At 37.9% G+C, this 14236-nt stretch overlaps 1 protein-coding gene across 4 annotated transcripts in view; it reads left to right on the plus strand.

Annotated features, from left to right (window-relative positions):
• The window catches only part of LOC144025972 (amyloid beta precursor protein binding family B member 2-like), a 35532-nt gene that overhangs the window by 17463 nt on the left and 3833 nt on the right, over window positions 1-14236 (plus strand). For all 4 annotated transcript variants that reach the window (XM_077532390.1, XM_077532392.1, XM_077532391.1 and 1 more), the window contains 2 exons: window positions 9964-10078; window positions 13256-13331. In XM_077532390.1, coding sequence (XP_077388516.1) covers window positions 9964-10078; window positions 13256-13331 — 191 coding nt within the window. The remainder of the gene's footprint in view (window positions 1-9963; window positions 10079-13255; window positions 13332-14236) is intronic.

A 14236-nucleotide genomic window follows, 5' to 3' on the forward strand; every position in this document is an offset into this window, starting at 1 on the left:
TATATTGTCTGATACATGTGTTTCTGCACTATTTTCTATTCTTTTCATATTCTTTATTGGCAGGCTTTGTGTTAAATATATAGGTCAGTTCCCAAACAAATATACAAAAAAAAAAAAAATAAATAACAGCCATCACGAACAGATACATACAGTATATCATAATATTTTCTACGTTCAGCCTGAAAAAAACGTACCTTAAAGCTCTGCTTGTGCACAATACGAAAGTGCATGCTGTGCATGAATCGTGCATTACTGCACATGTAGCTAATTAGGACACAGTGTAATTCCAACTGCACTGTGAGCAAGCTTTGGAATCACTTTTGCTCAAATCCCTGCTCTCTCCCACACTCTCTTTATCTCTTTCCATTACACACAAACACACGCACACACATTAACACACACGAGTAGAGGCAGTTTACTGAGGTGACATTTCACTGAAGTTCCGTACACGCACACACATCGATCGCACACATGCTTTCCAAGGCAGTGTGATGTAAAACGATCAAGAGCAGGGGGAACAGCAGGACATTATCTTATTCGCGCTTTCACGCCCACACACAGTCGACCCCCCCATATCCCCCCCATATCCCCCTTATGCCGATGCTGTAAAATATGCAACGGAATATGACGAGTGTTGACATGTGGGTTTCATGTGCCTCCTAGCTTGTTGCCCCTCCCTTCTACCCCCCACACACAGCCCCCCCCCCCCCCCTTTTAACCTTCTTTGCCTTGCCAAATGTCTGGAATCAGGTCATAAAGTGTGTTTTGATGTGTGCATGAACATCACAAAAACCTTACGGTGATTTAGTAAACCTTCAAAAACTGGCTAGTTTCTAGTGCTACTGAGTGAACACAATGAAAACACTAACACGGCCAAAAACAGTGAAATCCCAGATTGGGGATATTCACTTTTTTTCTTCTTCTTTTTAAAATGGCAGCTATCGTCTGTTATTATGTTTTTGTGCTGAGGTTTAAAGCAGGGGTGTCACACTCATTTTTGTGGTCAGCCATTTTGTAGTTATGGTGTCCCTTGGAGGCTATATACTATAAATGTATGATCCATCAACTCAACAAATTGATGGATATTCAGTAAATACAACTTTAACAGCCTTAAACTGGGCACACAATCATCAATGAATGGGCAGATTTTTTTGCCTCTCACCTAAAAAACACACACACACAAAATATATCAAATATTTCATATACTCACTCACCCAAAAGAACATATACAAACCACAAAAAAACTGACACCAAAAAAACTCTCACACTCCTTAAAAAAAACCCAACTCTCATACAAAACCTCACAAGATTTAAAAAAAACTCACATAAATAAATAAAATCTCAGTCAATAAAAAACACCTCACATACACCAAAAAAAAACTCTCGCTCACACAAAAACTCACGCGACCAAAAAAAAACATAAATCAATCAAACCTCCCCATTCAATAAAAAATACCTCACATTCACCAAAAATCTCCTGCTCACACACCAGCAAAACCTCTCACATGCATCAAAAACACTCTTACAACTAATAAAAATGTTACACACAAAAATCTCGTATGCCTAAAAAAACAACATAAAACCTCTCCCTGTCCTTAAAAAAAACACACACAAAACCTCACAGTCACCAAAAAAATCTCACATAAACAAATCAAACCTCATTCAATAAAAAACACCTCACATTCACCAAAAAACCTCTTGCTCACACAAAAAACTCACGTGACCAAAAACAACTCTCACATTAATTAGAAACATCTCACAACTAATAAAAAAAAAAGCACCCCACATGCACCAAAAACCTTGTGCTCATACAAAAAATCTCACATCCACCAACAAAACCTTTCACGTACGTCAAAAAACCTCTCACGACTAATGAAAATGTTACACAAATCTCACACATCTAAAAAAAAGTAAAACCTCTCCCTCTCCTTTAAAACACACACACAAAACCTCACAGTCACCAAAAAAAACCTAAAAAAAAACACCTTAAAAAACACCTCCACATGAACCAAAAAACCTCTTGCTCACAAAAAACTCACACAACCAAAAAAAAACTCAAATACACCTCACCTTCACCAAAAACTCTCGCACACATCCAAAAATAACTTCCACATGCACCAAAAAAAAAGTCTCAACCTCACCAACAAATCTCTCACACACAGCAATAAACTCTCACACATCCAATAAACAAAAACCTCCTATAGACACACACATCAAAAAAGGGTTTTGGGGTGATCGTGAATGTGTTTTAGTATGTGAGAAACTTATTTTGAACGTATTTTTTCCCGAAGCAGCACTCCATAGTGATCCCCTCACTACACGCATTTGTTATGGTTTATATTTTTTAAATTGTTCATCTCACCACTTTGCAAAAACATATATCGTGGAGTCATTACACACAGACATTAAACATTAAGTGAAACGGCTGTGAATAATTCACCATGTTGCAGAGGGGTATAATAATAATGATAATAAAATAAGTTAGATTTATATAGCGCATTCCAAGGGACCCATGGACGCTTAAGGGTATGCGCTCCTCACTCATCTTGAATTGCTTCCAGTGCCACTTTAGAGCATCAATAGATGCGAGGGCTTCTTGCTGCAAATTCCCTCCTTTTGGAAATAAGCTGAGAAAATTGAGCATTTGCTGGAGTCATTTTGCATCGAGCATGCAGCTCGAGACTGAAGCTCTTTACTTTTCGGTAAGCACATTCCCAAAGTGCCAAACAGCAGCTTGACAAAATGAGAGTTGTACTTGAAGTCAACAAATCAGTAGGTAGTGTTTGAGTTGTTGAATCTTTCCCCACGAGCATAACTTTTGATAAAAACTCTAATTGGAACAGAAGATGGTTCGACAAGAGTCAAGGATAAACAGAAATGTTGAGCCTTCTCTGCTTCCTGTTATCCTTTTTGTCATCCATTCTATGCAAATCGTTCTTTGCTGCCTGTGGCTATGAAATACATGAAACGATTTGCATTGAGATTCAGAGGTGGGTGGATTCTCCTAACCACAAGTATTGCCAGTGTGGCTTCGGCAAATTCAAAGAGTTTGTGATTAAGCACAACTGAAAGTGCCGTAAAGTCCACTTTTCTCATGTTCACTTTTGCACCTCATCTTTGCAGGTTTATCACCTCCATTTTATTTGAATTTTTATCACCTTGTTTTACATTCCATTCGAGCGAACTGCGATTACCGGCGCTTTTGTTATGTGCGTTTATTGCTGTTGAGGGGCTGCATTTGGTTCAATTCTTTCGTCGCAGTTATATATTCACATGTTGTTCTTTTACTGGTAGTGGTAAAAAAATGTGAGAAAAGACTTTGCGGATTATGGTGCATCAGCAGAAGACAAATTAATTGGCACTTTAGAAAGACACTTTAAGTTTAACGATGGTTACAGACAAAAGTAATGAGACACCTGCTCTTCCCTTTTGCTGTAGCAACTTTTACAACACATGATTGATGAATGTATTGATTAAGATGTACCAATACTTTCGTCCCCGGAAGGGGCTATTAATACGAAATAAAACAACTTACACAGCACAACAGTTTGGCATAAAATAATTATTGTAGCAGCCTTTGCACAAAATATGTTATGCACTTTTAATACTATTTCATGTGAAGTCAAAAGGGGATTAGCCATATGGCGTAACAGGCAGATGCCCGGTCGGCCAGCGTCTTTTGTGTCTTTTTCTTCCATGTGTCATGTCTGAAGTTTACCACGTTTGATTGAGCTATTTATGGCTGTTTGAGTTTGGTTGTTTTATTTTATGAAGTACTAATAACTCACAAATTCCAAATATAAATGTTATATTCTTTGTTAGCATTAAGCTAAATGACTTACCAAAGCTGTGTGGTTGCGTTAAATACACAATTGTTAATTATCTTTGATTTATGCTTCATTTAAATTGACAGGAACTTCAGCTTTGGTTGGAAATAAACAGTTTGAAGCTTCTTTTTTTTTTGTGAAGAACTGTTCGCTAATCTTTAAATGTGCTGCTTGTTGTGAAGTGAGTAAAGTTGACAAAAAAAAAAAATCTTAACAACGGGTCATATCTAGAAAAACTTGGCATCATCTATTTTCTGCTGGCATTGATAGCAGACATCTCCAATCAGCATTTATCTCTGCAATTAGCATACAGCACGCGTGTTAGCATAGCATCTTACAGTGTTTTGTAAATGTGTTTGATCACTGGAGTTTGTATGAAGCGTGCACACATCATCTCGCTGCTACGTGCGTTTCTAGCGTGTGACACAGATGGTCGTGTGAGAGGACATGGGTCTCCACTGAGCCATTGTGGGATACGGCATCAACAGAGAAGGCCAAGCCGAGCATGCTGGGGACCAGTTATATCGGTGTTGTTTTCACTGCTCTAGCAAGGATCTTTTATTGCAGCAGTTTGGGGAGTTTTATGGTGTCATTTTAGCACCTGAAGATGCAAAATGAAGAGATTTGATGCCTGTTTTGATATTGGTGTGATTTTCTTGCTACGTGGCCAAATGGGGGTGACTCAAGGCGTATCGTGCTTGGAGAGTCAACTAATATTTAAGGCCCATTGGGTAGGAAAACTAAAGTGTGGAAATTGCGAAGGTTTGCTAGATGCAAGTTTGCTTTCTGACAATGTGCTTTTAAGCAAGGTACTGAACATAACTTGTGATCACGCTCTGGAATCATGTAATCCTATTCTCGATCATATTTTATCTGCATTTTGTGTGCTTGGTGTAACCATTTAGATTTTGTGCCTGTCTTGGGCATATCAAGTCAAGTTTTTTTTTGACCTGGTTAAATAAAGGATAGTGATTGATGAATTGATACACCCTCACCTTTCAGCACCGATTCCTGACACCTACCTTAAGGCTTCCATTCATTGTCTCCAGATCAAATCATTCTGTCACTTAGTAACGGATCGGTGTATTGATACGCCCTGAGCTCATGTGGCCTCATTAGCAAAATCCACCTATGAGAACACAGATCACACCACAAACATCCTCAGTAGCCATTTAGCCTAATATAGCCATTTAAAGCATTAAACTGTATATTACACCGGTAAATAATATACATAGTCACTGACCACAACATTAGGCACACCTTCATAATCCAATGAGATGCACTGTGAGAGCTGTAAAGAGCATCCAATTGCACTGCATCATCCTGAGTGTTCCAATTGATTACAATAACAACAACATTACTCAAGCTGCGAAACCCTGGGAATTTTTTATGTTTCCTTGAGAATTTATGGGGAAACTGGCAAATATTATTAATGTGTTCAAATTCTTTAATCCACACAAAATAGCGTCATGGTCGATAGTTTGCTTTGTGGTATGAGCCAAAATTAGAATTACGAGAATGAACAGTACCACTGTATTGTTTTGATCAATCCGTTTTGTGTGTGGAGGAGAGAAGTTTCTTTTTTGGAAAGAAAATGAGTGACAATTAGAGTGACAGTTTCTCTGATATGTTTGTGACACTGTAAACAATGAACATGAAAACGAACAAGGTGTGCACACTTCTACATAATCATACACATAATGTCGCTCTTCCAATGTATTAACGTTGCTCCTTTCCTTGTGCTCTTATTTCCCCTTTTCCTCAATTCTCCTTTCATTCCTTTATTATTATTATATTATTCCTTTATTCCTGCTACTACTCATCTTTTCAAACCTAACACATCCTCCTACCACCATCTCCCTCTGCTTCCCGGGAAACCAGAGAAAGGTAATTATAACTTTTCGTGTCGTACTCAAGTGTGATTATGCTTCTCCATTTTTGGCACAACCGTAGATCGGCATAGAAAAAATTTGTTGTTTATTTTATTTAATTTTTGGGGGGATAATACTGTACAGAAAGGAAAAAAAAAAAACATTCACTTTGATTTACAAAGTGTACCTGAATGCAGCTCACACATTACATGACTGCTAATGTAAACATGAATGGTGGCGGCACTTTTAAATTACATGACAAAAAGGTGAAAAACAACATAAACAAACATACAATGAAACTGAAAATGAGCTGCTTGTAGTTACTTACAACACAATTTCATCAACACAGAAAAAAGCTTGTTTAGATCCGCTACTACCCTGAAGGTGTATGTCAGGCGATGTGGTATTATCGTGTATATTTTTTTGTGAGTTTTCCTCCCCCCCTGAGAGGTGAAAGTGAAGCCATAAATGAACCATTTGTAATGGAAGCGGAAAGGTGGCTCATTCTCCTCGTTGGCACGCGGCTCAAATGTTCCCAAACAGGGCGGAGTGGTTTCGCATCCACACCTCACTCACGCCACATCACACTTTCTCCATTGGCCACAGGCGAGGAGCGTTATCGACCCAGCACGTATGAGCACAATTAAGCAGCATTACAGCCTGGATAATGGACTCATAAAAACAAAGCTTGTTGTGATGAATACCGGCTGTGAATTGCTCCATATTTGCCAATTCTACGGATGATGATTTGGGAAAAGCATCGGGTGACTTTTGAACTACTCAATATTTTTGTAGTTGACTATTATGAAAATAGTGGAAATTGATTAGTCAGTGATGTCACTGTTATTTTTTTATTTTTTTTGGCATAGTCCAGCACCCACCAAAACTTTTTTGAGACATAGATTGGTTTCACGTGGACACATTTTTAGGCCCAAAAAAAAAAAGCGTAGAAACAAATAAACACAAATGATTAGGGACATAGTAGTAGGAAGAAACTTAAATGATACTCAACATTTACCTGTGCTCAAAGATGTCATACATTATAATTATATGGATATATATATATGTATGGGTAGAAAATAGAACAAAAAGCATAACTCTCTTTTGGAGGCTTACCTGACTAGTGTAGTTTAAGCGTTATATAAAAAGCAGTCCATATAATTAATAAATGTCCCAATGTTCAATGCGCAACCTTTTTTGCTCCCTTTTTTTTTGTGGAGGAAGGGGGGGGATCGAACCCACGCCATAGCCACCTCTCTGGTTTGTGAGTGCAGAGCACTACATGTGAGCTAAAATTTCGAGGACAATTATTTCTCTTGAGCTTTTACTGGTATGTTGCTTCACTTCATAGCGCTGTTCTTGACCGTCAGTCCCGTGGTAGGGTTGGTATGAATATTTTAAGACTAGCGGCAATCAGAGTAGCCGAAGCTAATGAGGCTAACCGCTATTATCATCCACCACCACCTTATGAAGCAATGTATGAAGACTGCGTCACCTTCTCTGCCGGATCTTTTGCAGCTCCACAGAGCGTTATAGTGTGGTGGCATTCAGTCTGCTTCACCGCATTGCCTTACTTTATTTTACCTGTGTTTTAGCCTTGGATGGAAACACGGCGTTTCATGGCAAGCATCTTCCAACTTTTTTTTTTTTTTTTCCGGGTACAGATTCTCTCACTCATTAATGAGGAGAAACTGTCACTTTTCTCCTGTATATGTGCATGTTTGGGTGGGTTTATTGTACCCCCACGCCCCAAAATATAAATAATGTGTCATCACCTACCTACCTACCTACCTACATCATTCCTTTTGACACTTTCCAACCTTTCTCCTCACTTTTCTTAATTCACACCATGACTAAAAATGAACATATTCACAAGGGATATAAGAATCGAGCACTGTTGAGAATACTGAGAATGAGCGAATAATTGACGCTACCTGCAAAAGTTTATAATTTTCTATAGATGCCAGACTTTTAGCCAGGACTTTGCCCTGTCTTATAGCTGCTCCTCCACTCAGCTCAAAACTCCTTGACACCAAAATGCCACTCGATGGAAAGCCCTGCTTTTATACCAGACAGGACTTTGGAACCATCTTGCACAGAAACGGTGAACAGGAGGACATGTTCCAAAAAAAGATCAGCAAAAACGGTGAATTCACGAGGAGCTCATCGGTGGTGGAAGATTACACATTTGTTATCACTTTTCCTCTTTCCACACCTCAAACTTTTACAAAAATAGCTCATTTGCTTCGGAAGAATTACAGCCACCGCCGGGTACCTGCAGGATGTTTCCATCATCAGGGACTCAAGAAACAGAAGTTTTTTTTTTTAGTTGCTGAAGGCAGAAAAAGCATCACCAGTGAAGGTATTTGATACCTTACACGAGTTTTTAGCTGCAAAGGATTTTTAATCCTAAAGAGAAAATATACAACATTCTTTTCTGAAAGACTTCTTAAAAATAAACTGCTTTCTAAAATGCAGTTAAATTGAATATGTTAAGCCCCGAATGCTTATTGTTGCTGTTGTTGAATTACATAGTTCTACCGTATTATGGTGTTGCCAACATTTCAGTATCTTGAGTGGTTAATTTTTGTTTTCATTAAACTAACACTGCAGCATAATAATAATAGCTTGTGGATCATGTCTTTTTTTTTTTTTTTTTTTTTTTTACTTTTAAGAAGTTTGTTGAACACAGAGGCACTAAAAGAAGGGGAGGATGTACACACACTTTAAAAAAGCCTTGATGGAAGCTGATGGGATAAATAGATTTAAAATTGGGATTTTAACAGTGCCAGGAATAGATATTGGTATGTAAGATGTAGGCTGAGCACATCCAAGACGCAACGGGTGAAGAAAATGTGGAATATAAATTGGCCATTAACCCAAATATTGGCACAAAGCTAAACGCCCTCTAGGTGAAGCGTTTCATCTCAATATGCATTAATGTCCCAAAGCAGCTCGACAAGAAGTAATACCTGCAGGCTAGATGGAGAGACAACAGTCACCATCGTGCTGTTCAAATGAGATGGAACATATAGAAAAGAAAAAAAAAGCTCATAAATGATACTATAATGCCAAGGGGTCTTTTCCTAAATCTCTTCTTTCAACCTGCATTGCATTTGATGTTTACTCCTTTCTTTGTACTAATGTTAACTTCAGTGTCAACATTAACTTCTCACCATAAAGAAGATAAATGGAACCGTACGCAGGCTAATAAATTGGCTTCAGACATTAAAGACCCTTTTACAATGTCCTCTTTTCTCTGACAATGTTCTTATTTGGGAACTTTCAGGATTTGGAGGATTATTTTTTACCTTAGTCAGCATTCTTGCACTTTTATTTACAATATATTTGGATTTAATCTTTAATAAAAAAAATTCAAATATTTATGGAGGAAACTAAAACCTTTCATGTTCAATATAATTGAATGAAATTGTTATTTAAGGGTGTTTTCAATGACCTATTGAAATGTTGACCTAGATATACAACACAATATTCTAATTTTACATGACATCATTTTAATGCAATCTCTAATGCTATATGCTAAAATGCTATAGCAGAAGGCTTTGATGCAGCCTCTGATCTGAAGAGAACGGTTGAAGCAATGGTAGTTATTACAAAAACGGCCAGCAGGTGGCAGCAGAGTATAAGAGATCAACAACCAAGGCCATGATGCAACAAGCTGTTTTCCCCACATTTTTAAACAAAATTAAGAATAATGATGAAACTTAGCTATATTCTAATGCTAATTGCTGCAAAACAGAAACAGATAGAAATATACTTTTTTTTTTTCCTGATGAAAGAAGAGACTAATCTTTTTTTTTTTTTTTTTTTTTTTTTTTTTTGGTAGCTTCCATGTTTTTATAGCAATAGAACAAAATATTCTGTGGGCCTTGCAAAATCAGACAAAATCTATTAAAACAGCCAGGAGCCAAGGGGCTTGCTTCAGTGTTATTGTTGGTCATTATGTTGGTACTCAGAGAGCCAAATATTTTTTTTAGGTTATACTCTGTGTAAAATGTTTGAGAGCCACTGATCTCGAACTTGTAATAATATTAGTGAGTCATGATGTCACTCACTGGACAATCATGGACATCCAGCAAAAAGGATGACCTTTGTCAAGGTCATCAATGTCCTTACTTTATTATCCCTTACCTCTTAAGTGTCCTGGAAATGTCCACCTTATATTTCCCCATCACAGCAGTGATGATGCCATGGCTAGGTGGTGCATTGATGTGCGATAATTTGGGTTTTTGGTGTGTCTTCAGGGACTTTGCCTATGTGGCAAGGGACAAAAACACGAGGGTGCTCAAGTGCCACGTGTTCCGATGTGATACGCCCGCCGCAGCCATCGCCACGAGTCTTCACGAAATCTGCTCCAAGGTGGGTGCCACTATCAGCAACTGTGTATCTTCTCCATTAGCACGTAGCATGTCACCATGTTTCGAGATTTTAACAAGGCATAAAAAATGTGTTATCATGGAGCCTGTTCTCACAAACTTTAGGAAGATGACAGAAAAGTTGATGTTGATTGTCTAAATGCCTTTATTAGTATTATTCTGTCCACTAATTTTCAGACACTTCTCCTTCTGCATTATTTACTGATTCAAATTTGAAAATTTCAATGGAAAGTGGATGCATGGAAGCAACCTCAAACACATGGAAGAAGGGTAGGGATAGGAAACCTCGACATACTGACAAAAATGTCACTCAGTAACTCCCGCTCGGGCAAGGCACAATTCTATATGACAGAATAAAGGCCTGTATGACAAAATAAGAGTGATGAGCTAAATGAAGAGTGGCTAATACAGGACTCTAGCAACTGCATAGTAACTGACAACATCAGCATCATAACAACACAATGACCCCCATGACACAGTCCTAACAATGAGATTTCTAAATTAAGTAGTATTTTTTGGCTAGTTCACATTCTACATTTCAACTAATTCCACAACATTTCAGTTCATCTTGAGCTTTTCAGCATTTATATGCGATTTCTACAGAAATTGTATTTTTTGTGTGTGTGTGTTTTGTTTTGTAGTTACGAGGGATGTAACGATATCCAAACATCACAATATCATGCTCCAGCAATGGACGACGATCTTGTCCACTGTCTGATCTCACTCAAGTCGCAAGTTGAAGTGACAGTGGACACGATCGTCGTCCATTGCTGGAGCGCTCCGTTGCAAGCCGGCAAGACTTCCTTGTTCGCCGAGCTGCTCACTCGGCCAATGACAGGCAGTTTGCAACGGTGGAGTCCAACCCAAGACACGCTTAGGACCGCCCCCGCATTTGAATAACATTTCGACTTGGCTGTATGGCCCAAAACTGCCAAAATTCAAAATAAATAAATAAATGAATAAATAAATAAATAAATGACGAAATAAATAGATAAATAAATGACTAAATAAATAGATAAATAAATGACTAAATAAATAAATAAATAAATGTCTAAATAAATAAATAAACGACAAAAAATTAAAATAAAAACGGATTTATTTCCATTTATATTTATTTTTTTTCAATATAAATTTGGAATTATATATTTTTTTATATTCACTTTTTATTTTCACTATGAAACATTTATTTATTTAGTTAGTTATTTAGTTGTTTCGAATTTTGGCAGTTTTGGTCCTCCAAATGTGTCTTGTCATTGTGGGACAAAAAATATCAATATTAAAGATGTATTGTGAAAACTCCATTGTTAATTGAATGAAAAATGTTTTCATTTTGGTACTGACAGACTTTGGCAAATGTACTGCGGTTGTGTAGGAACAATCTATGTTATGCGTGGAATGTGTTGAGGTGAGTGCGGTGAGTTTGATGTTCCTGATAAATAATGCAGATATCGATAGAAAACAAAAAAGTGGCGAACTTACTGACTTCACACTGCTTTCTACGCTGTGGGAGACAAACTCAGCTCCCCGTACTGCTGTGTGACGTGTGTGTTGCTTGTGTGCGTATTTCCACACGTTCCCCAGTGAGATGAGACGCAGACCGACCACACGCACTTTGATTAATGACACCTGTAATTACTTGAGAGTGTCTTGCATACAAAGTGAGCGCGGTGATGGCGTGCAAACAACACACTCCTTAGATGCACCTTAAAAGAGTGCGAGCACTGCAGCAGAACGGCAGCCAAGTGGAAGGAGGGAAACAGATTGCATCTTTTGACACAGTTCATTTCAGAATTCAACAGATATTCAAGTGAGTGATGGAATATGACGCTGCCATAATCACTTCTGCTGAAATTGCATCCGAGTACTATTATAGGTGGAATACTTGCGTTAATCTTATTCCGACATAATAAATACACAATTGAATTCATTGGTTATGAGATTGCATATTCCAAATGAAAACCCTGAAATGACCATTTCTAATTATGTTGAAGGGAATCTAAATATGTGTTTGTCTTGAGTTGTGAGTAGGAATTTTAGTTACAAACACAACTTAACAAGCAATATGTGACCAGGAAAAAAAAGTGATTTCTTCAAAGTATTTCTGTAAACTTCCTTTTGAAGTTTATAAGAACACTAAACAAAAAAAAAAAAGAATTACAATATAACTATCTGCTGAAAGTCTACTAGCTTCATGCTAATGCACAATGCAGGTGACCATTGATGAGCTAACAAAATTTGCATTTATGTTTTGGTCCTTTTAAGGGTTTGATATTTGAACACAAACAGTGCAGCAACACGTGTAAAGAGACAATATAATAAGACCCACAAGCATATATTCTTTATCATCTGTGAAAAATGACAAATATTTATGCAGTTTACTGAGCAGTTGCGACTGTCTCTGTGTATAAAAAAAAAAAAAAAAAGAGTATTATACTGCCCCCTGGTTGCTAAGTTGCAGACATGAGGAGGAGCAACAACTAATGTATGAAATCATGATGCACGAAGCCTTTACGTTCTATTTAATCGTTTACTCCATTGAGACCAAAGTTGACTTGAGATACAAGCTTTTTGAGTTACATGCGTGGTAACAGAAGATGTATAAATAATGTATAAATATTTTTCTTAAATCATTTTAGAACTAAGGCACATTGTGATTTTCATGCTGGGGCAAGTCTAGTTTACTGTTTGGGAATGCTGCTGGGTGTTCCAACTGATTGATTTTCATACACACGTCTGACGATTTGGTGACTGAGAATAGCCTAGGAGGCTTTAGACCTGATTCGAGCAGGTCTAAGTTATGGTGTGAGTGGTGTAACACAATTTTGTTGAATTTCTTGGAGATGCAGTAAGGCAGAATTTAAAGGGAATGAGAGGAGCTGCTCCCATTGGAAGCAAGACAGCTTTGTTCACTCCCACAATGGCGCAAACGCCCCTTTCTAACTGTGCCCGTCTATGAAAATGCCAAAAGAAAGGAAACTCCCATGCGCATGGTTTGCCCGACTTGCGTTGGACATGAAAATTGGGCCCTCAGTCTCATTTACCTCAACCTAGTTGTCTCTATCCACCCGTGTTTCTTCTCCATTTCATTGTGTGTGTTATTCCTGTTTTGTTTTGCTCCCGTCACCTATAATTCTGTTTTTCCCCCCTCTCTATTGTCTAGATTATGGCTGAAAGGAAAAGTGCCAAGGCTGCAGCTGGCAGCTCCTCCCAGACTAGCTCTGATGTGCCACTACAAGGTACACGCATACACACTTGTATTCTTTCGTCGTGCCCCCATGGGAAAAGCGCATTTGTCGGCCGTGTGCTTTGTTTCCTTCTGTGGTTTCTTGCCTCGCATTGTGGCATTCTTCCACGTTCCCAAAATATAACTACTAACTCCAGAAGAAATAAAGAAATCTGTGATTTCTCCAACCTAACTCCACCGCTGGGCTTCACGCTAGCAAATGCTAATGCTAGTCACTGATGACTATTTTGCTTATAGTCGCTTTGTGGCTTCCGCTCAGTTGTAATTACACAGCAAGAAAGAAAACCATCATCAGAAGTCAACCTTGAATGTAAGATCTGCTCTGTGGAAAGGAGCGCCTGCATCTCTAATAAGGGAAGAAGGATATCGACTCGCCACTTGCGGATGCAGTCAAGCTGACTGGAAACCAATTAGTGCTTGTTCGAGGTGAAGCGCTCCCCATGACACGTCTGGGATCAAAACGTGTAGCAACACCCACATCTTTTGAACGTTCTTGTTTATTTAACTTAGTCACCTTTTGGTGTCCAGTGAGAGGTTAACATCACAAAACCTGGTTCGGGAATATCAAGTGATTTGTTATTTTGAAACAATATGTTATTGAGGAAATAATGTATATTAGTGAGTGGTTCATCAACTCATGTTAGTACGGGAAAGAATCACTGAATTATCTGCGCACAACGTTTATGACTTGAACTTTTTTTTTTTTTTTTTAAATCCAGTACAGTTCAATTGTATTTAACTTTTGAGTACAATACATTTGCTTTAAATCTTTTAGAACTACTTGTTTGATTTTTATTTATTTATTAATTAATTTATTTATTTATTTATTAAATTTTCTATATTTAAGTGCATTATTGATGTTCAAACAAAGCATATCACAGTGGCTTACAATAGTAT

This window comes from Festucalex cinctus, chromosome 9 (genome assembly GCF_051991245.1).
Source record: "Festucalex cinctus isolate MCC-2025b chromosome 9, RoL_Fcin_1.0, whole genome shotgun sequence".
Taxonomy (NCBI): Eukaryota; Metazoa; Chordata; class Actinopteri; order Syngnathiformes; family Syngnathidae; genus Festucalex; species Festucalex cinctus.